Source organism: Bubalus kerabau, chromosome 1 (assembly GCF_029407905.1).
Source record: "Bubalus kerabau isolate K-KA32 ecotype Philippines breed swamp buffalo chromosome 1, PCC_UOA_SB_1v2, whole genome shotgun sequence".
Taxonomy (NCBI): domain Eukaryota; kingdom Metazoa; phylum Chordata; class Mammalia; order Artiodactyla; family Bovidae; genus Bubalus; species Bubalus kerabau.
Genome location: NC_073624.1, coordinates 92683653 through 92705832, shown reverse-complemented (window position 1 = coordinate 92705832; position 22180 = coordinate 92683653). Strand labels below are relative to the sequence as shown.

At 51.6% G+C, this 22180-nt stretch overlaps 2 protein-coding genes across 2 annotated transcripts; both read right to left on the bottom strand.

Moving 5' to 3' along the window:
- Positions 1 to 517: 517 nt before the first annotated feature.
- Positions 518 to 6226, bottom strand: GPD1 (glycerol-3-phosphate dehydrogenase 1). The gene is made up of 8 exons (XM_055583216.1): positions 6055 to 6226; positions 5369 to 5546; positions 4422 to 4562; positions 3714 to 3852; positions 3360 to 3472; positions 2448 to 2681; positions 2120 to 2226; positions 518 to 1181 (listed from the first exon to the last, which is right to left on the bottom strand). The coding sequence occupies exons 1-8, from the start codon at positions 6093 to 6095 to the stop codon at positions 1085 to 1087; spliced, it is 1050 nt and encodes a 349-aa protein (XP_055439191.1). The 5' UTR covers positions 6096 to 6226; the 3' UTR covers positions 518 to 1084.
- Positions 6227 to 9254: 3028 nt separating this feature from the next.
- SMARCD1 (SWI/SNF related, matrix associated, actin dependent regulator of chromatin, subfamily d, member 1) lies at positions 9255 to 21548 on the bottom strand. The gene is made up of 13 exons (XM_055583167.1): positions 21327 to 21548; positions 20474 to 20661; positions 20161 to 20203; positions 19943 to 20065; positions 19371 to 19493; positions 18198 to 18314; positions 16580 to 16681; positions 16122 to 16283; positions 15945 to 16042; positions 14427 to 14562; positions 12289 to 12411; positions 11084 to 11185; positions 9255 to 10955 (listed from the first exon to the last, which is right to left on the bottom strand). The coding sequence occupies exons 1-13, from the start codon at positions 21501 to 21503 to the stop codon at positions 10902 to 10904; spliced, it is 1548 nt and encodes a 515-aa protein (XP_055439142.1). The 5' UTR covers positions 21504 to 21548; the 3' UTR covers positions 9255 to 10901.
- Positions 21549 to 22180: the final 632 nt, after the last annotated feature.

Here is a 22180-nt window from a genome sequence, read left to right as displayed (position 1 = left end):
GACCACCAAGATGGGGACCTGCTCGTCCTCCCTTACCCACTCTTTGGCCCTTTGGCCTCCAAGTACAGGTGCTGGTTAGCTGCCCTGGCTGTTCTAGAGGTAGCTGAGAATTGGGTATAGGGTTTAGGAGGAGGTAAGGATCCAAGATGTCTTGGGGACACAGCAGCAGGAGGGACCCAGCTGACACCTCCCCCCACTAGAGCTCCCAAGAAGGGAGGCAGAGCAGTTACAAAGGTCAAAGGGAGCAGGGTGATCTGAGTTTGCTATGAAAAGGTGTAGCTCTGTCAGCAGATTAAGTTCCTGCTCCCCAAAGAGGGTACTGGTGGGGAGGGTGAGAGAGGCTTGGAAAGGTCACGCATGGTAGGGAGGAGCTGGCAAAGAACTAGGGACCGGGAAGTCCCGAGGGAGAATGACAAGCCCCATGGCCAGAGATGCCAGCGTGGCAGCAACCCTGGTGCCAGGGCAGCCTGGGGGAGGGGGAAAGGGGAGATGACCAGAGCTTTCTGAGGACACAGATGTTGCTAGGAGAAGCTAGAAGGCGGTTGTTTGAGATCTTTGTATTTTGTGAACAAACACTGAGAGATCCATTGATGCCCTGTGGGGCCTGGCAGAGGTCAGAGCAAAGGGGTCCCTGGCGCCATGTCAGCTCAAAAGCCCAGACCCCTCCCTGCAGCCCTTGCCTCATCCCTCTTGTAGCTGAGGCATGGGGACAAGAATTCTGGTCTATGTGAGGCAGCATGAAGCAGCCCTTGCCTTGCCTCCCTTTCCCTCCGCTCCTCCCCTCACAGGCCCAAAGCAGGCCACTCTGGGGCTGATTGTGCCCCTCTCACAGGACAGGGAGAAAGCTCCCCATTTGGAGAGGGACTAGGCAACTCCATTTCTGGTGAGATGTGATGGCCGAGAGGTTGTGGGCTGCTTCAGGATCTCCAGGCAGGAACCCGGGCCCTCAGCCTCCTGTCACTCAGTAAAAAGCTGGAAAGACGCTGCTCCTTGGGGAGTCCCGGAGCTCCTGGTGGCCAGGCACCCCAAGCTTCTGCCTGTCTGCATTGATAAAGAGGCTGCCTGGCCTGGGCCTCAGGCCTGCTCACACATGTTCTGGATGATTCTGCAGGCAGTGGATGAATTCCCCCACTGGCTGGTTCTCGTAGCATATCTTGTACACAGCTGTGAACAGAGGGAACCTAGAATGGGGAAGGACAGAGCCAGCTTGGCCTCCAGACAAGCCCCCAATCCTCCAGCCCCTAACCCTCTACTCCCTGCTCTCCCGCCTTCAAGCTCAAGCAGACCCTGGCTCTCAATTTCCAACTGCTGAGAATTTGAATTTCCTAGCCCTGGGTTTTAGGGTCAGGTTCTTATTGCCCGTCTCCCTATCATATTGAACTTGCCTGCATGGTTTCCTGGCATCAACTTTCTGTTCCAACTTGGCAAGCCACTTAACCTCTCTGAGCCTCACTATCATCAGCTGTAAAAGGGAGTCAGTATAACAAAGTAGTGAAGAAGTGATTATGAGTTATGTGAAGGTGCTTAGTAAATGCCAGTTTCCTTCTTCCCAGGCTGCTCCTTTTACCAGGAGGCTTTACCTGACCAGTCATGAGCTGATCTTTTGAGCTTGTTTCGAATTCTCTTGCTCTATGATTCTTTCTCAAATCAACAGAGCTCTGCTCTGATCAGTTCATCACCCCCATTGTCTCTGTGCTCCCTGAAAAGAAGACTGTCCTTTTCCACACACCTCACCACCCAGGACAGTATTTGGGGACAGAAGGGATGGCCTCAAAGAAGTGGCTTAGACTGAGGGTGATGGACAGAGAGGCAGGACAGTCACAGAAGCTTATTCCTGTCCACCCACATAGCAGAGGACAGCGGGAGGCCATGTAAAGGGTCCTAGCAATGTGGTATAAAGAGCACTAGACTGGAAAGAATTCAAAGACAATGCACTAGCTGGGGACAGTGCGCCCACTAGACCCTCTCCAGGCTCTTGGCTCTGTCTGCAAACATAAGACAACCTTTCCCTCTCTGCCCACTTCACAGTGGGCAGTGAGGAGGGTTCAGGAAGATGATGAACGGGGAGAGCACTTCTGGCCATGGTTCCCTCATGAGTGGGGCTGGGCCCGACACTTACTTGTCCACCATGCCTTTGTGCTGGAGGATACTGTGCAGCTCCCGGGCTGTCTGGGGCCCCTGCAGCTTCTGTCCATTCAGCATCTCTTTCTCCAGCTGCTCAATGGACTGTGAAAAAAATAGGACGGGCAGATGGAAATGGGAGAGGGGAGTTGTCAGCGTGAGATGGAGAGACTGGGGCTCTGGCAGGAGGTGGGTCTTAAGAGGAAAGAAATGGGAGTGTTCACAACAATCTTAAGGTTTGTGCTCAAGAGATGCCACAAGCCAGGTTCCTCTGCCTTAACACCTACAGGGCCCACCCTCCCTGCTCCATTCTCCCTAGGGCCCACCTTTCCTGTGCGGGCGAAGGCCTCGGCCACCTTCCGGTTCCGCCCTCCGTAGCAGGTAGTGATGAGGTCAGCAACACCGCAGCTCTCCAAGAAGGTGGCAGAGGACACGGAGCCACTGCAGAAGAGCTTGGCGAAGGCGATCATCTCCATGAGTCCCAGTCGGATCACAGCCGCCTTGGTGTTGTCGCCAAAGCCCAGGCCATCACAGAAGCCAGCCCCCACGGCCACTATATTCTTTGAAGAGTGGAGTCATGGATGAGAAAGGATCCCTCCCGCAGGCCCCACTTGGGACCCTCAGCACCTGCCTCGTGCTTCTTCCATCATCCATGACATGCCCACTTCCTTCATAATGAAGGAAGGTGGGTGGGCTCCTCAACTCCTTCCACTCTTGGTTTCCCCCCTTGCTGCACTCCCTTCTTTTAGCCTGGACTTGTGCTTCCTGGCTCCCCAGCCCTGCCCTATACTCCATCCTTGAGGACTTTCCCTGAAAACCAGTCTACCTGGCCCACCCATCCATGGCTGTTTTATGTCCCTGATAGTCATCCGTAGCTCTGTCTGGGAGCCAGAGTTCTGGTCATCAGTCTGTCTGGGTGTCCTGGACATCTCATCTCCCGTTACCCTGGGTGCTCTACCAGGGCATCTCCTCTTCCCCACCAGACCAGCCCTTTGAGCCAGGGATAGGGTGTCCCACAAGGGGCTACAGAGGAAAGGAAGAAGGGAGCCCAGTGTCTGAAGGTAAGCGATTGCAGGCCTGAGTGATCCTGGCTTTGCTTCTGCAGTGCTTCCCATGTGTCCTGTACTCAGTGACGATGGGGAGTGAGCACCTGGAGTCCCAGCAACGTTGTACAGCTAAGCTAGGCCTTCTTTCAGGACCTTCTCCCCACCCCATAGCTGCCTCTGTGCCCCTCTCACCTTTAAGGCCCCACAGATCTCTACTGTGTCCACCTCCTGCACCACTGTGATGCGGAAATTGGGTGTCTGCATCAACTCTTTCAGAAGCTGTCCGTGAGCCTGGTTCTTGCTACCTAAATTGAGGAAGGGGTAAGGCTTTAAGAAGGGGCTCTTGACTCTTCTTCCCGCACCTGCCTGAAGCAGGACCTACAACTCTTTCCATAGGGGCGTCCAACCCCCCTCATCTCTAATGCTGGGGGTCTTCTTCCTTCGCCTGCCTTCTGGGGAGAAGATGGCTAGGTGGGTGGGAAATAAAGCCTGGGGAGGGGATATAACTAGAGTTGCACTATGTATGTAGGTGGGTGGGGGTCTCACCAATGGTTGTCTCACAGAACTTCTCATCAGCCACCTCGTTGGCAATGTTGGCCCCCATCAGCACGCTCATGGGGATGCCAAGGCGCTCCCCAATCACTTCAGAGATGAGCTTCAGCCCCTTGGGGCCCTCGTCTACCCCCTGGGCACAGGATGGAGCTCAGGACAGGTGCCTTTTACCCCAACTGAGGGCTTCCCACCCAGAAATCCTGCCCCTTCCAAATTCGGTGTGCGTCAGTGTCCCTCCCCAAAGGTCCTCCCCTAGTCCAGCGCAGCCAGAGCTTGCTGTGAGGAGAGCAGGTAGCATTTTCATGTGAAAATGAAAGCATCCAAAAATCCTCCTGCAACCTACTTCTCCAAGGTAATGTACCCCTCCACACCCCTGAACACCCCACCCCCGAGTACTCCAAACCAGCTTCCATCCCTTCTCAGCTCCTCAAACCAGCCTGCTTCTCATATCCCCTAGGCATCCCTTGTACATCTAAATTCCCTAAGACACCTGCCTCCAGACTGACACCTTATCTACTCCCCAACCAACTTCCTCTTCCCAGTGGCCCCCGGCATCTGCTTCCCCAGCCTCCCCAAAGCGAACTCTTCTCCTCTCTTCAGAAAATCCCTGGCCTACTTGTGCAGTTTTCTGCCTCACTTCACCAACCCTGAGCCCCACAGCAGGTGGCTGTACCCCCTTCCACAGGAAGGTGTCTCTGGCACCTTAATAAGAGACACGCCAATGGTGTCGGCCTTCAGGTGGCCCTTGAGCTGATCACAGATCTTGCCGATGAACTGATGGGGCACCACAAAGATCAGGATGTCGGCATCCGCTGCAGCCTGGACCACATCAGGGACAGCCACCTGTGGGGGTGACCAGTGCTCGTGGGCCTGCCAGACTGCTTCTAGCCCCTGTGGAGCCCCATTCAGGAGATCTAGGAGCCAGAGTGAGGCTGGTGGGGAAGAAGGAAGGGTAGTTTGGGGGTTGAATCTGGAAGGGTTGAACCTGGAGGAGCAAGACACTATTCTCTCCCCCTCACCATTATTTCTTCTATACTTCAGCTGTCCTGGACTCTTGAGAACTCCTGGAAACCTCCTCCCAGCCCTCTCCTAACCCTTGGCTGTGGGACAGTGAGAGCTGGGCTTGGCAGGAGGAAGAGGACAAGTAAGATTTCATCACCCTGCTCCTTAGGGCCCCCAACTGGAAATGGAGAGCCCCAGTCTTCCTGCTCTCTTCCCTGCTTGCCCTTTCTAGGTGGGGAGTAAGCCACATGGATTTGACCAAAGACCTTAAGTCCAAGGAGCAGTCTCCATGTCTGCTAATCACCCAGTGAATGAGTAACAGGATTAGAGCCCGAGGCAGGCACTACCCGAACCCCAAGTCTGGGAACCAGAGAACCTGCCTTTGGTTGTCATGGAGACCAACTTCCTCATCTTTTCCCCCTCCCTTTCCTCCTGGGAGCCCACCGGGCAAAGTGGAGATGCAGGGGTATGCACTCGGGTTGTCCTCAGTCCCAGAGTGCTCTGGGAGCTGTGCACGAGGGTACCCTGTGCCCAGAGGAGCCCTCCTGAGATGCTTCTCAAGTCCAGTGGCGCATGAAACGGCCCCCTCCTGGCAGGAAGCACCCCCTCCGCTTCCCTCTCCCTTTCAACGGGGTGTTGGGGCTCACCACATTGGGGGGCAGCTTGTGCCCTGGCAGGTATTTGACATTCTCGTGCTGAGTGTTGATGATCTCTGTCAGCTTTCTGCCCCCGATGTCTTCCTCAAACACCCACATGGTCACTCGTGGGTCAAAGTGTGCCAGCTGGGCTGCATTGCCACCCACAATCTTGGCGATGGCTGAGCCCCTGGCGGGAGCAGGGAGCACAGAAAGTGGAGGAGTGAGGCAGGAACAGTGGCAGGGGAGGGGACAGTGCTCCACCTCAGGATATCACAGTATCCACTGGATTATTTACTTGCCACCTCCCTTGTCACCCCTTCCCCTATGACACCGTGTCTCTAATGAGCAGGCAATAGAAAGGAGACTCAGTCTCCCTGACACTGCTGCTTGAGAAGGGGGCCAGCTCTCTGATCTCCCAACACTGCCCCACCCCCCCACCCCTCCCCCTGCCGCCCATGCAGCTTTTCAGGCAGGGAGCCCTCTGGAGGCTCCCTTCCTGTGGGGGACAGGTACAGGTGCCACTGCAGAGAGGCAAGGGCCAGGAGGGGTCGGGGCGCCCTCTGTTCTGGTAGGGTACGCAAGAGACAGCAGCGGGAGCCGGAGCACTTCCTGCTCACCAAGCCTCCCTCCCTGACTTCCGAAGACTTGAGGGAGCCACCCTGCCCTCCAACACACTCCTTGACAGAGCTGCTTACCAGTTGCCAGAGCCTACAATGCAGACTTTCTTGCCGGTCATGGTGCTGCTTCTCTGCCTGAGCCGCCAGCTGGGTGCCACTCTCCCCAGCTCCCCTGCTGGCTGGGAGCATATAATTCCAACACACGTGGGTGCAGCCAAGCCCCGCCCTCCAGGGGAGGGAAGGCAGGCACCCAGGGAGACAGAGTCTGGCAGGGCCAGGGAAAGGGGGGAAAGGGGAGAGAGACAGGTGGGGAACAGGAATGGGGCACAGACCAGGCCTGCTTTTCCTCTTCGGTTTGCCAGCTGACGGTGCTGGCAGGCTTCTTCCCTTGGCTCCAGCCCAGGTCCTCACCCCCCTCCCTCCCCGCAATGGGCTCATCTTGAGGTCTGCCAAGAGCAAGCCCAGATAAGGAACAAGTGACCAGTCCCCTGCACTCCCTTCTGTCCCCTAGCCCTGGAATAAGCTGTATTCAGTCATAGCAGCAGACACAGGCATGCTTGGTTTTCCAAGGTAGGAATTGCCCCACGTGATCTCCCAGGACCCCCAAAACTGCTCTGCAGATTTATCCTCTGGCAGTGATGGGTCATGTGTCATTGGTCCCACTCCAGCTCCACTGCAGCGCTGGCGTGAGTGAGGTGGGGGTGTGAGCTCCTTTATGCAAGGTAAGGCCACAGAAGGTGAGGGGAGGGCCTGCTTTAGGGCAGCTGAAGGATATGAAGACCCCGCTAGCCTGAGAAACAGAACCCACCAGTGGGCCTCTCCTCACCTGAATGCCTTCCAGAAAGGAGGGCTGCTGCTGCTGCCAAGTCGCTTCAGTCGTGTCCAACTCTGTGCGACCCCATAGACGGCAGCCCATCAGGCTCCCCCGTCCCTGGGATTCTCCAGGCAAGAACACTGGAGTGGGTTGCCATTTCCTTCTCCAATGCATGAAAGAGAAAAGTGAAAGTGAAGTCGCTCAGTCGTGTCTGACTCCCAGCGACCCCATGGACTGCAGCCCACCTGGCTCCTCTGTCCATGGATTTTCCAGGCAAGAGTACTGGAGAGAAAGGAGGGCAGGAAGGGTTAAAGTTGGACGCAAAGTGGTCCACAAGTCTTTTGCAGACTCTGGGCTTGAGGAGGACAGGAGAAGGAAGGCAGCCCAAGTGTTCACTGCCCTTGAGAGGCACTGAGCTTCCTTCACTTCTCTCTTGGGTTTCCCAGCTACTACCATGCCAGGGGCTCCTTCAGATTAGTGGCTCTTGTGCAGAAGCCAGAAAGGGGAGGGAGGCAGGACCTGGGGCAGCTGTGACCTCTGTAGGGCCTTGTGGTCTCAGATGCTGTAACTGAGTGGGGTGTGTGCTTTTGGGAGGAGAGAGAATGCAAGGGGCACACTGAGTAGCTCGAGGCACTATGTTGCCCACAGCAACGTTTAAGCGGGAGCTTCAGTTTCTAGGCTGATGTGGAGAGCAGGGCAAAGGCCCCCAACGCTCCGGCTGTCTGTGCACCTTGGCCTGGAAGGCAGACACCACTGTGTGCTCACGTGCTGACCTCCTGGCTTGGCCGACTGCTGAGTGGGTGTTTCCGTCCCCCTGGGCTGTTGCTGGCCGCAAACTGTGATAAGCACTGGGCCAGAGGGGAGTCTGTGTGCAACCACTGAATCAGGGTCAGTGGCCCTGAGAGCAAGACTGGGGAGAAATGGTTTTCTAAGTTCTAGGGACTGCCCTGGAAAAGCCCACCATACTCTGCTCCGATGGCCAGGGAGTTCCCTTACAGGGACATAAATGAAATCAGTAGCTGACTGTTTCTCTTAGGAATAAAATTAAGCCTACTACAGAGCCAGCTTCCTGCAGACTACTGTTATTGCACTGGCATCGAGAAAAAGGCACCAGTGCCAGGCTGCCAGCTGGGAGCTCCGATTACGGGTGATGAAGAGAAAGAATGCTTCTGTCCCTGGCACATAGGAGGAGAACCCCAAAGAATGGATGTTTATGCATAAAATAACCTCCTGTTTTTGCCTAACTGCTTCCATCTCTCATTTTGTCCCTACCATCATTTTTAGTAGTATGGAGACAAAGAATTTGTTCATTTATATAGGAATGAAGTGTGCAGAGATTCAGAATTGGCTTGTCACAGGAACTTATCTGTTACACAAGAGTTCTTTTCCCAAGAGCAAACTGTAGATTATTTGCTTGAAATTAATAATGGTTCATCAGCCATTCATTACACATGTAATTAGCCTGGGTGAAAACAGATGCCATTTCAATGTCCTTGACATCAATTTTTTCCACTTCAAGTTATCACCCACACACACTTCTCTCTGCTTTTCCTACTCATGTCTGATAAACCCCCACATTCCAGACTGGCAACAGTGGTTGTATCCTTGCTGGGTTTGACTGCACATAGGCAATACTTGAGTATTCACATCCACAGAGGCAAAGGTTAACTTTTTAGTTACAGTTTTGAAATGTGGTTGCCTTCGTCCTGAATCCTAAATTCCCTTCTTGGTTAGAACCAAGCTAGATAATGGCACAGGGGAGGAAAGGAAAGAGCCACCCGGTGGGAAGCAAGCCTATTATGATGGCAACAGAGGCAGAATTTCCTGCTTCTGCTACTGGGAACCAATCCTGAGGAGAGTGTTAGTTCTACCAGTGAGGGGTTGGCCATCTACAGTACAAGGATGATAGGAGAGCACGTCCACGCCAGTCTTAAGAACCAAAATCTTACTCAGGGTTGAGAAAGTGGACCCTTAGAGTGACAGGCACAGAGAACACAAACATCTCCAGCCCTGATACAGCAGATGGGAGCCCTGAGCACTCGAGAGGCTGAGGATCATCGAGTGTAAGGGATCACAGGTGCCCAAGGATAGTGCATTTGAGCCAGCGGGTGCCCTGGGGAGCGCAGAAGGGCAAGGAAGAGGATGGCAGTGCCACTGTCTTGTCAGAACGTTCCTTAACAGGAACTGAGGGCAGGACTCAGATGCAGTGATGAAGCCTGCTAATCTCAGCCAGCATCTGCCCTGCTTGGACCACTGGGGCTGACAGAACAAGCTCGAAGGTAAAACTTTGAGACCCATAGGGTAGAAACCTTATTTTCCACCACATCCCCAGTGCATGGAACCACAGATGGCGCACAGCAGGTGCTCAATAAACACTTGTCAAATGAACAAACACCATGAGCATGGCTAATGGCACTGGGAACACTCAGGGAAGAGCTCTCCATCAGTACGGAGGGGGACCCACTCTTCAGAAGATTCTTTTATTAAAACTGGGTGACATCGATAAGGGCAGTACAAAAAAAATTTTGGTCCATGAAAAAAACATAATAATTCAGTTAATAAAAACAGTTATCTTCAACAGGGACACTGTAGGAGTGCTGAGCTTCCTTCTCATGGTTCCAGCCCCAGGGACAGAGGTTGTCCAGTGTCACTGTGGGGAGAACCTTTCAGGGAGGGGGGGATTAATGAGTGGAAGAAGATGAGGAGCGAGTCCTGCTGTCCCCAGCGTAGAACAGGCAGGGACACAGGGCTGGGGGATGTGCTCGCAGGAGCCTGAGGAGGGGGTGGGGAAGCAGGGGCTTTGTCAGTTCTGCAGGTTTACAGCCCATGCCGAACGGAATTCCCCCTCTGTGCCCAGCTGTCTCCCACCCTGCTGTGTTGAGTCTGCGAGCCTGGGATATGCTAACTTGGGGGGTGATACAACCTGGAAGAATTTGAGGCTCTCCTGGAAAGATGCAAAACCATCTCAGTTCCAAGGGGCCAAGATCACACAAGGTCCTGCTGCTACCTGAGGGGTCTGAAGCCTTGAGGGCGGGGGCTGGGGAGTCACAATCCCGTGAAGCAGGGAGAGGGGAGAGTCACAGACCCGAGTCAGAGCTCTCTCCAGCCCTAGGCGCTTTCACTCCTCAGTGCCCTAGCAGTCACCAGTGGGTGTCAACTGGGCAGACAAGGGACAGGAAGACAGGGGTGGCCCAGGGCTTTTACCCGTTTGATTGCAGGCCTGTTTCTCCAAGAAGGGATGGGAGAGGCAGGGCGGAGTGAATGAATGAATCACACCTCCACACTACAGCAGAAAGGAACAGCCTCCGCTGGCAATGACAGCACCCTAGGTGAGGTCCCCGGGGCTCTGACAGGGAAAGGCAAGATTCCCCCATCCGAATGCCCTCAGTTGGGACAGACAGGAGGGAATCCTCAACAGCAGCTACAGGGAGTGTGCTGGGAGGGAGCAATACTACGAGAACAAACTCTAATACTGATGTGGACCCCCTGTAAGGGAGGAGAGAAGCACTGAGAGAACAGGCCCCTCTGGAGGGCTGCAGGCTGACCTGGGGCTCAGTGGAGCCCGAGAGCCAGGGTTCCTTTAGTGCTAGAGGGCAACAAGTGAAGGGAGAGTTTGCTCCAAACCTGTGGAGGGAAGGAAGGAAATTGGATTCTGTTATCAGGAGAGCCAAGATCAACTAGCTTATAGAGTGCCCCCAGGCCTGAGTCGTGGAGAAGGGGCTACAGCTCCCAACTCCTGGGTCTCTGAAGGGCAGGATCAGTGTAGCTGGTCCCCTTGAAGACCACTTGGCCTTAGGCCCAATCCATTCAATGCACTGATTACCACTACAGGTTCTCTCTCTAATACTATCTAGAGGTCCTATGCAGACCAGGGGAGGGGAGAGGCACATGGGAACTTTGTGGGGCAAAGGGAAGCTGGGGATAGGAAGGGATGGGGTGGGAGAAGAGGAGAGCCGGTGTCACGTGAGACCCTCTTCATTCTGGTGTTGTCTTAGAACCGACAGCATCCCCTGGAAAGCCCCAAGCAAGACCAAGGCAGGTGCCATGAGGCAGGCAGCACAGGGCCCAATAAAGAAATCGTTGCAGCCAAATCAGGGCTGTGGGAGAAGCCCTATGTATTTCGGATCCCCAGAGCTTGCTCTAATTCTTGTCGTCTCTGCTGCACCTAAGGAGAAAATAGTGCAGGGAGTGGAGGATGAGACAAACCACAAGTTGTTCTTGACGCCACTGACCCCCACCAGGTGCAGACCCCTTGCCTTTTGTCAGTCTCTCCTCTGCACCCTAGGTGCCTACCTTGGAGTAGAAATATCGACACACGGCCTCCTGGGCCCAAGGCTGGAAGTAGAACTCTGCTCGGCGCTCCTCCTCTGAGTTACCCACCACATCAGTCATGACCTGAGAGAGAATGGGAAGCAGGAGAGAGAACAGGCTTGTTTCCTTCCTTGTCATCTGTTACGGACTGAATAGTGTTCCCTAAAAGATACTGAAATCCTAACCCCCTGGTATCTGTGAATGTGACCTTCTTTGGAAATAGGGTCTCTGCAGATGATCAAGTTAAGATAAGGTCGTTAGGGTGGGCCTAATCCAATGATGGGTATCTTTATAAAAAGGGGAAACTCAGACACAGAGAGACACGTAAAGAGGAAAGACAACGTGAACACACATGGAGAACACCATCTGCAAACCAAGGAACACCTGAGTGACTAAAAGCCAGGAATGAGGCCTGGAACAGACTCTCCCTCCCCACCCTTGGGAGGAGCCAAACCCTGCTGACACTGACTTCAGGCTCTAGCCTCCAGAACTGTGAGACCATCCATTTCCCTTGTTTAAGCCACGGGGCTGTGGTACTTTACTACGGCAGCCATAGCAAACCACTAAAACAGCACCCCAAGCCACCCATGCTGTGGACAAGTCCCTGCCTTGTTCAGGGATCCTTCCTGGCACCCCCGGCCCCTGCTCCTCTGGTCAGGCTGACTGCAGTCAGCACAGGACAGGCGAGAACTGAGGGCACGCCTCACATACTGTGCTCATTCCTACCTTCCTGCTGAGCTTGCGGTGCTCCTCGCTCTGGGAGCTCCTCTCAGAGAGCACCCCTCTCTCAAATCCCAACTTCTCCAGAAAGCCTTTCCAAGCTATCCTAGTCTCACCAGTCTCCCTTCTCCTTTGTTTTATCTTATTGGTACCGGTGAAATTCTGATAATGTCGTACATGATTTACTACTTTTAAAATCCCATTAGCTTGGTTTCTCTAACAGAATGGATGCTACTTTGAAAGCAGAGGCCGAGTTTTGCACTCTGCACCCCCTACAACGTGCACAGTGACAGCACACAGTACAGATGAGATAAACACCTGACGGTTTCATTCCCACTTCCCTACTGGGACACGCTGAAGAAAGCCTGGCCCCTCGCCTCCCTGGCTCTCCACCACATGCCACAGACACAGAGCAAACGCGTGCCTCTCGGGCCCAAGTCTCTCTGGACCTGTCCCCGGTTCTCTACCTTGAGGTCCCGACACTGCGACTGAAGCCAGTCATTGATGAAACCCTGAGGGTCTCTGGCAAAGCTCAGCATGAACTCCCGCTGGGTCTTCAGCTGATTGATAGTCTCTATTGTCTCATGGATCTGAAAGGAAGAAAGAAAGGAAGTTCATAACATTTCCACGTTGGGGAAAAGCAAAGTAAGCGGCAGGCAGTGTATGACTTCTCCTGTGCCTCTCCCAGCCAAGGAACAGAATGCAGCCCAAGAATGGCACTGCTGCCCAGGGCCCCACCTGCTCTGGCGCTTGGCGCCGTCTGTCCACCGCCCGTGAGTGAAGTTTTCCTTCCAGTCTGCACCATGTCCACTGTGGATGACACTACATGGGAAATTTTAAATCCACAGCACAAATGGGCCTGGAAACTCTCAGGCAGAAAAGGAGTGGTACACAGGGCTGTCTCTGTAGCTGTGGTCCGTGGGTTTTGTTCGCTGATACTCCATGCTCTTCCTGGCAATTTCATCTACTTGTATGTCTTCCAGCACCACTGACAGGGTAACGAGTCCCCAGGCTGCAGATCACAGTCCATTTTCTAAGCTCCTACTAATGCATCTGCTTGACACCTCAAGGGACCTTAAACTCCCCAAAACAAAATCACTACCTTTTCCCAAGACTTGCTTCTCCCGCTCCCAATCTGAAGGAGTACAACTGCACACTCCAGCTGACAACCTGGAGGTCTTCATAACAACTCTTCTCCCTCACACCTCACCCCACCTCTCCATCAAGTGTCCAGATCCCTACAGTTCCACCTCAACACCTTCCAAACCTAGCTACTCACGTCCGTCCTCACGATCAGTGCTGTAAAGTTAGGCCCGTACCATACGTCATGCGCATTATTGCACCATCCCCCACCTAGGCTTCCTTCCCCCAGATCCAACCCCCTTACAGTTCACCTCCCACCGTCCTGCCAGTGAGCGTTCAAAATAAAACAGCACCAGGCCCTCCCATTTTCAGGACAAAGTATAAACCAGTTTACCCTGCCTCAAAGTGGTTTCAGGACTAGGTTCCTGCTTCCCTCTCGTTTCTTCTCCCTGGCACCCCGAGCTTTATCTAACACAGTGAAGAGCTTGTATTTCTTCAATATGCCAGGTTCTCTGCTCACCTTTGGGCCTGCATATACCCTGCTCCCTCTTTCTGGGCTCCCTCTGCCCCCCACGCCCTTAAGTACCATCATCCTTTCTCCCCTTTTGTTGACTCCCATCAGTTCAGTTCAGTCGCTCAGTCGTGTCCAACTCTTTGCGACCCCATGGACTGAAACAAGCCAGGCCTCCCTGTCCATCACCAACTCCTAGAGCTTGCTCAAACTCAGGTCCATTGACTCAGTGATGCCATCCAGCCATCTCATCCTCTGTTGGCCCCTTCTCCTCCTGCCTTCAATCTTTCCCAGCATCAGGGTCTTTTCCAATGAGTCAGTTCTTCGCATCAGGTGGCCAAAGTATTGGGAGTTTCAGCTTCAGCATCAGTCCTTCCAATGAATATTCAGGACTAATTTCCTTTAGGATGGACTGGTTTGATGTCCATGCAGTCCAAGGGACTCTCAAGAGTCTTCTCCAACACCACAGTTCAAAAGCATCAATTCTCTGCTGCTCAGCTTTCTTTATAGTCCAACTCCCATGTTGACTCCCATGTCCTTTAAGATTAGGTTGGGGCATCACATCTTCCAAGAAAGCCTTCCTGTTTTCCTTTGTGTTCCCAGAGCCTTTCTGGCTTTACTTGCATGGACTATGTCTAATAATGTTCATGGTAATAACAATAGAAGCAGCAGCTGCCATTTGCTTTTTTTGTTTGTTTGTTTGTTTTGCCATTTGCTTTTATGTGCCAGATACAAGGTCATGTCTTCACATACATTGTCTCATTTAATCCTCATAACAACTTTAGAAAAATAGGTATTATGGTTTCACAGATCAGAAACTGAGGCTCAAAGCTATTAAGAGGTATAGTTAAGAATCAGAACTTATGTGTATCTGGCTCCAACCAGCACCAAACAGAGTGCCCAGCATATACTGAGTATCAATATATTTTGAACTAATATCAAAAATCAAAGAAGCCAAGAAGCTGTGATAGAGGGCTGGTGACACCCAACTATCCAGGCCATGATCCCTACCTTGTTGTCTAGAGTAGCAATCTCCTGCTGGCTGGCAGTAGACAGCAGAAAAGAATTCATCTGGGTCTTCAAGGTATCATCCACTTCCACATCAATGTCATAACAAGCTGTCTTTTTCTGATCATTCGGGTCAACACTGAGGAGGAAACCAAGGGGGCCTGGTAAAGGACTTGTTCCCTAAGACCTAATTACACAAGTCTTAGACTGAAGGGCAAGGGGCTGACTGCAAAAGGGTACCAGAGACCTTGTTGGTGTGACAGAAACGCTCTATACTCTCTCTGTGGTGGTGGCTATAGGACGTGCACATTTGTCAAAAATCATCAGACTTTAAATGGGTGCAATATATTGCATATAAGCCTCAGTAATAATGGTAAAAAGTCAAATGGTACAAAAGACAGACAATGAAAAGTAAGTTTCTCCTTCCCCACAAAGAAACCCCTGCTACAGTATCTTCACTTATTAAACTGACTCTGAAAATACATTCAAGTAAATATACACCACACAAAATAAAACGTGGCCTAAATTTAATCACATGAATATAGGACAAACTAGCTTCTACTGACCCAGCGTATGGGTTGTAGGAATTACTATCAGCTGAGTGATGATGATTCAGGGTCTAGTGAAAGGAAGGCTTTACTGGAGTTAATACGGAGTAAGGGAAAGAAGGCAAAGACTATGTAGAGCCAAAAGACATGGTGCTTTGAGGAGAAAGTGCCTTCTTTCACTCTGTTATCTGCCTAGACATGCCTTGTTCACCATCTTCTGAACAGAAAAGCAGACAGAGGTAAAGGAGCTGGAGTCTCAGAATGGAATGTCCTACCAGAAAAGACAGGAGTTCATCAGTGATGAGCTGATAAATTCTAATAACTGATTCTCCAAAAGAGAAAAAGAACAAAAAGAAAAAGCCTGACTTGGAGCATTTGCTAATTTCTGTGTTTTAAATATTCTCAACATGGTTGATTTCAAGATGCCAACATTATATCACTGATCGAGGAACTGGAAAAGGATGTGCAGTAACATCTCATTAGATAGTATTTCCACCACACAGGCACAACAGACAGAAGTAACTTCGAAAACACACACACCAGTATGTGTATGTCAGTTGCTCAGTCGTGTCTGACTCTTTGAGACTCCATGGACTGTAACTGGCCCGGCTCCTCTGTCCATGGAAATCTCCAGGCAAGAATACTAGAGTGGGTTGCCATTCTCTTCTCCAGGTGATTTTCCTGACTCCGGGATTGAACCTGGGTCTCCTGCACTGCAGGCAGATTCTTTACCATCTGAACCACCAGGGAAGCCCAAACACCAGTAAACCAACATAATAACTCAGAGATGACGACTTTCTGAGTACATTTACACTTATTTTTTATATATTGTATTTAATCGCAAGTTTATATAATCCTAAATACCGACCGTGTTTAATAACCTGCTTATAATTTTCCTAAATTCTGAGAACTGACTTGTGCAGGTGGTACAAGCCAGCTCCAGCACACCACTGCCTTGCATACACATGCTTACCTGATGACATGATTAATGATAATGGGCTCAGGTGGCATAAGCAAGGCATGGAGCCGTTGGGGAATCTCTGAAAACTTCATACGTTGAGACTCAAAGATCTATGGGAAAGAGGAGAAGCAGCTAAGAGTACAACTAGTGCTGCAGTGGACTTGAGAAAAGAATGGAAACTTTTCTTACCTGCTGGAGGTACTTGTCACAAATGACAAACTCCCGCTCATGTGGGTCCTGGAGCTTGTGTGTCTTAATATATTGCCACAGTGCTTGAATGATCACCGGACGGGTCTGGGTGTGGATGCCCAGGAGCCGAGCCAGACGAGGGTCTAATTTAAACTGAGGAGGCTAGAGAGAACGAGGGTATAGAGGTGAAGCTAGTGAGCTGAGTCTATGTGCTGTTATGGGGCATTTGGTGTGGCCATACATTCATGCCGTTCAACAGGCATTCATGTTGTGCTTTCTCTGGAGCAGAAAAACAGAAGAGGAACTCAGAAATGACTAAGACCCTATCCCTTAAAGACATTTAGGGAGCTAACAGTCTGATGGCAAATTACCTGCAACTAGACTTAAACTGCCTTGAAATGTCAGACTGCTGATGGGATGGGGCTGAAAGCTGGGCCTCCTCAGGGCAGCACAGATACCTGGTAGTCCAGCATCAGCAGGACAGTGCACCGCACATTCACGTCTCCCGGCCGCTTCACCTGGAAGCCGTCCGTCTCCTGGGTAGTGGCGGTCCTGTGCCACTACAGAGAGGAAGATGTCAGGGGGTGCTCTCCCAGAGGAAGAGCTGGGGTGGGAGGGAAGAGCTTCTGTAATGACTGAATTTTCAACTTTGATTAATGAGGCTACTGGAGAAGAGCAACAGCATGAGACATTTTAAAACACCGCATATGACTTTGGGATTCCTGTCTATAAGTAGACGGACATTTTAATTCTGATTGCTCAGGGTCACATTTAAATTAGCCTGTATTTTCAGTGATAATTTTATCCACAAAATGGATAATATACACATGTACAGTAAAATAACGTAGCTATCATTTACTGAGTACTTACTATGTGCCAGAGTATTCTAGGACATGTACTTGGATTATCACATTGAATCCCACAACATCCACATGAAAAAGGCACAATTAAACCTATTTTACAGATGAGAAAACTAATGCTTACAAGAATGAAGCAAGCTGCCCAAGGTCAACAGCCAATAAGTGGTGGAGCTGTTATCTGAGCTCTGGTGTGTTGGAGTCCACAGTCCACATTCTCAAGCACTATGCTCTACCGCTATAAAGTTAAATATATTTACAAATTTCTATTGATTCTATGACTTATTTCCCTTATTAGATGGTAAAGACCTTCCCATGTTTCTTAGTGGTTGAGGTTAAGGGGCTGCGGCTACACCGGCAAAGAAAGGAGCAGGTTAAGTTCACTTGGAGTGCTAGGCTATCTCATTCTGGTTTTGACTGTATCACAAAGAACACTGTTGCTAGCATGGTCTTTAGAACACTATGTAATCAGGCATTATAATAAAGAATTTTTGATGATTTGGAATGTGAATCTAAACAAAGCAGGAACCAAAAGCAAGCAGCAGATCTGTAAAAGTAGCCTTGCTGCTACTGCTGCTAAGTCGCTTCAGTCGTGTCCGACTCCGTGCGACCCCATAGACAGCAGCCCACCAAGCTCCCCTGTCCCTAGGATTCTCCAGGCAAGAACACTGGAGTGGGTTCCCATTTCCTTCTCTAATGCATGAAAGTGAAAAGTGAAAGTGAAGTCGCTCAGTCGTGTCCGACTCTTAGCAACCCCATGGACTGCAGCCTACCAGGCTCCTCCGTCCACGGGATTTTCCAGGCAAGAGTACTGGAGTGGGGTGCCACTGCCTTCTCCGAAAAGTAGCCTTGGTAAGGACTAAATCCTATTAATGAACCCCCTTAAACAAAGCACTTGTTACCAGGAAAAAAGATGAATGGCGTGTGGATAGCTACATCTCACCATTCCTGGCATGTATAAAAAGCCTCCATTAAACTTTCTCTTGAGAGTGGGGGCAGCAATCAAGATAATTAAATTTAAAAGGCGGGACAAGTCAGACTATAAGAACTCTTGGGTCCAAACAGTACCAAAACCAAACAGCTAGTGCCACCTGGAGGCCAATGTGCAAACTGCACTGGAGGTACCCACCCCCACTCCCTCCCTAGACATTAAAGTTAAGCTCCCAAGTCCATCATCCTCTACTGATAAAGTCAAAGTCTAGAGAACAGAACTACTCACTTCTACCAGATGGTTGTCTGGTCCATACAGGTCTTTGTCCAGTTCGATCACCAAGGATTTAAAAAAAGAAGAAAACTTCCTCTTTTGTTTGGTGGCATCATATTTGGACAAGGCAGACTGGAGAAGAGAGATGAGACGTCGTGTTAGAAAAAGCCAGAAGAAATTCCCCAAGACAGTCCCGTAAACAAGGAACACACAAAGCAATGGGAATAAAACTCAAAAATGTCTTCTGAGTGTATCTTAGGAGATGGCAAGGTAGGTGTCTATTAAACAAGTTGCAGTAGCAACAGAACCCTGAAGCAGCAGCCTATAACGTGTTAGGTTCACTGCCTTGCCCACCTCTTTTTCCCAAGGGAAATGATGCAAGTTAAGCCAAACCTTTACACATAATAAAGCGAGTCTGAACACAGAAAATTCTGACTCTAGAGGAGAAATGAATCACAGGTAATAAGCAGCCAGAACAAAAACAGCTTTATTTGGATGACATGACACCACTGGCAGATGGACTGGACCTATATAGAGAAAACGGAGGCTCCGACATTGACCGCTGGTTCTTCTGAAAAATGCTTTCATATTGGCTTGCCTGTGAACAGCTAAAAATAGAGAGCCAGAGAGTGTAAGGGAATGGCAGGGGAGCTTCTCCAAGGAGCTTCTGGGGTGGGAAGTTTGGGGGCTATCACCTGACAGCTGATGTTCCCCATGAAACAACAAAGAGCTTGTCAGAGAAATCAATCCCACATAAACTGCAAGCTGTTTCCGACAGGAGCTGGGAAGACAGAGAGGGCACAGCAGAAATCAAGGACCTCAAGGACTCAGGGAAGAAAGCATGACCCAAATGTTAAGTGCAAATTCACTTGGTTTAAAAGAAAAAAAATAACTGAAAAATCTGCAGATACTGCCAAATCCAATGGCTAGCAGCATCAGGAGAGAGGTAAACAACAAATCAAATCCCAGGACAATAAGGTTCTCGATGTGATACCACAGAAAGGGCCAAGCTGTGGGAGCCAGACACAAAGAACCATTGTCTGTTAGTGCAGAGAACACAGTGACCCTCTCCCTGCTGTTCCCAACAGGAGCTGTAAGCACCAGTCAGGCTTCCTGCCAACCAGACAATACTGCTTGTTCCCAGAAGCTCCCACCCTAGACGCCGACCACAGTGGACCTTGAACTCACATCCTCCAGGAGCCGTCCTTCCACCCGAAGTTCCCAGGAAGCCACCGTCCCTTCCCCATCCTCGGCATCTGACTTAGCCGGATTGAAAGTGTTAGAAATGAAAATTCGCAGCTTCCGTTTTTGCTGAGGAAGGCAGAAACAGGATTGACAGGGGGGCTTCAGTGGTTTGATTGAAGACAAGGGTCTCCCCAAACCCGACAATGACTCCTAACAGACTGGCTTACTGTCTACCCAGTCCCTGGGGTGGTTGGATGGAGATTCCAATGAGGAGGAGCACAGGCCACTGGCCTGAGTGCAAATGCATTCACTGGGATGCCAGGTTCCCAAGGTGGCAGAGCAGTTACGGCAAAAACACCAACAGGGTATATTTCTGGTGCAAGAAATATCAAAAGCCCCTCCCCCTTTGCTGTTCTGTTCTTATGCTTCTAATGTAACTCTCAGTTCGTAGGTGGAAGAGATGTAATTTAAATGCCAAGGAAAGCTGTGCTTTGCCTTTGATTTCTCATCCTAAGCCTGCTGAAGGTTCCCGAGTCCTCTCCTTTGGCTCTCTGCCTAGTACTCTCCTGTGTTACCTTGATGGGACGTTTCAAGGCCTCCTGGATATCTAGCCGCTTCCTCATGATAGTCTGGTCCAGTTTCCTTTCAAAAGCCAAGAGATCCATATAGGCCTGGGATTCTGGTACCAGTTCACGAATCTTAGGGAACAGAAAGATATCATTGGGATCTAAGGCTGACCATCTCTACTCTCCAACTCACCACACCCTCAAGAAGGTCTATAGCCTGGACTCACCCTTTGAGGTAGAATTTTGTCAGCCATCTTCTTTTTTTTTGCACTGTTTGAAATAAATACTGTTATCAGGTTGGGATGGAACTAGCCAGAACATGAAGACAGGCTGTCAGCACCTCCATTTATAGTAAAGTGAAGGAACTGCAAAGCTTGTCTCAAATCAAAGACACCCCCGCCCCTAACAAACACGAAGCGATTATTTCAAGAATGAGCACCGTCTGCTGACACAGCACTGCCACTTCTCTGCTCAGGTACCCCAGCACCTGCATCTGCACAGGCCTCCTCCCTCCCTCCCTCCACCCTGGGATCATCTTACTTGTGGTTCCGATTTTGGACCGCCTGCTGCTGGACCTGCTGGATCTGCTGAGGCGCAGGTCTCTTGCGGGACTGGTCCATCCCTGACTGGGCCAGGCCAGGTCGGACTGAAGGGTTCCCCCCATAGCCAGGGGGTCCCATGGAAGGTCCCTGAGGTGTCATTCGGCTGCCTGGTAGCATACCTGGTCTCTACAGAGGGGAGAGGACCTAGAGATGTCATGGCTTCCCCTGCAAATCCCACCAAGAAAGGGAAAGTGGGGGAGGCCTGAGTTCTTTGAATGAAACAAGGCAGTGGGGTGAGGTGGAGCACAATGGTGAGGTGGGAGGAGAGCCCTCTACCTCTCTGACATCCAAGTAATTGGAACTTCCACTCTCCAGCCCTGACTCCACGGGAGAATATAGCCCCAAAGCAAAGACAGCAAGACTATACTCAAATTCTCCCCCGTCTATTTTGTGTCTGGCACACTGGACATCTCTTCTAGTGCCATATTTACTCAGAGTACTGTCAGGCACTATCTCCTCAGAAGCTGACCTCAATTTGCCAGCTACACCTTGTGTTCCTGGGCACTGGAGCTGCCTAGGCCATTTGCACTCAAGGTCTCACAGGCCCACGTTTGGCCTCACTTCGTCCACCCTGGTTTTACATCCTGACTCCCCAAGAAAACAATGCCTCTAGGAGCAGGTGGGGATGCTAACAGCCTCCCTTCCCTTCCCCGCAGCGTCTCCCCCGACCCCAACTCGGCGCCCGAATCCCTCCCAGGCGCGTCCCTCCTCCTCCTCCCCCCTCCTGTCACTCCCAGGCCCCCGCTCGGCCCCGCCCCCGGCCCGCGCGCCCCTCCTCCTGCCCCACTCACCGGATAGGCCGCTCCAGGCATCGGGGAGCGGTAGAGCCCTTGACCCGGCGCCGGGCCCATTCGCACCGGAGGCCCCGGTGTCCCGCCCGGGCCCAGGGCAGCCGCCGCACCCGCCCCTCCTGCGGCTCCGGCGCCGCCGCTCGGAGCCACAGACTGGAAACCCGCCCGGGCCGCCATCTTTCCCGGAGCCGCTGCTGCAGCTGCACAAAGAACCGGAACCGGAACTCCCCCCGCCCCCCCCCCCCGCGCGCCCCCCGCGCGCCCTCCTGTCCGCCCGGCCGGCCCGCCGGCACGGGAGGCTCAGGGCAGCGAGACTGTGGGCTAGAGGGGGGCGACTAGGGGAAAAGGCGTGTGACCACTCCCTCCAGCCTTCACGATCCGGGAGGGAAAACCATCGAGAAGAGCTCTGGGATAGAGAGGCCGTGCGAAAGGGCGCCCCCAGGCCGACGGAGGGAGACAAGGACCTGGAAAGGGGGACCACTGCACCATCCCTACGCGAGGGTGATGGAGTAAAGGCTTTATCTTGGCGCAGTGCGTTTAACTTTCCAAACGCAGTGCGTTTTTCCTTTCTCTTCCGGCTCTAAGCCCAGCACACTGAAGAGAACGCACTGTTTATTCCATTTTACAAACAGGCGAGGTGAACTCAATAAATAACTTGGTGAAGTCAACCAAGTTAGCAGTAAAGTCGAAACCTAGGATCCAGATCTTCCGGTTCATAGTCCGGGGCTCATTCCATAAAGTGCCTCAATAACTACAGGAACTTCAACCCAGCTTTGCCCCTGACCTTTAACCTAAACTGCTACCAGATTTTAAGTTTATTTCTAAGTGTGACCCTTCCTCCTCGCCAAAGAATC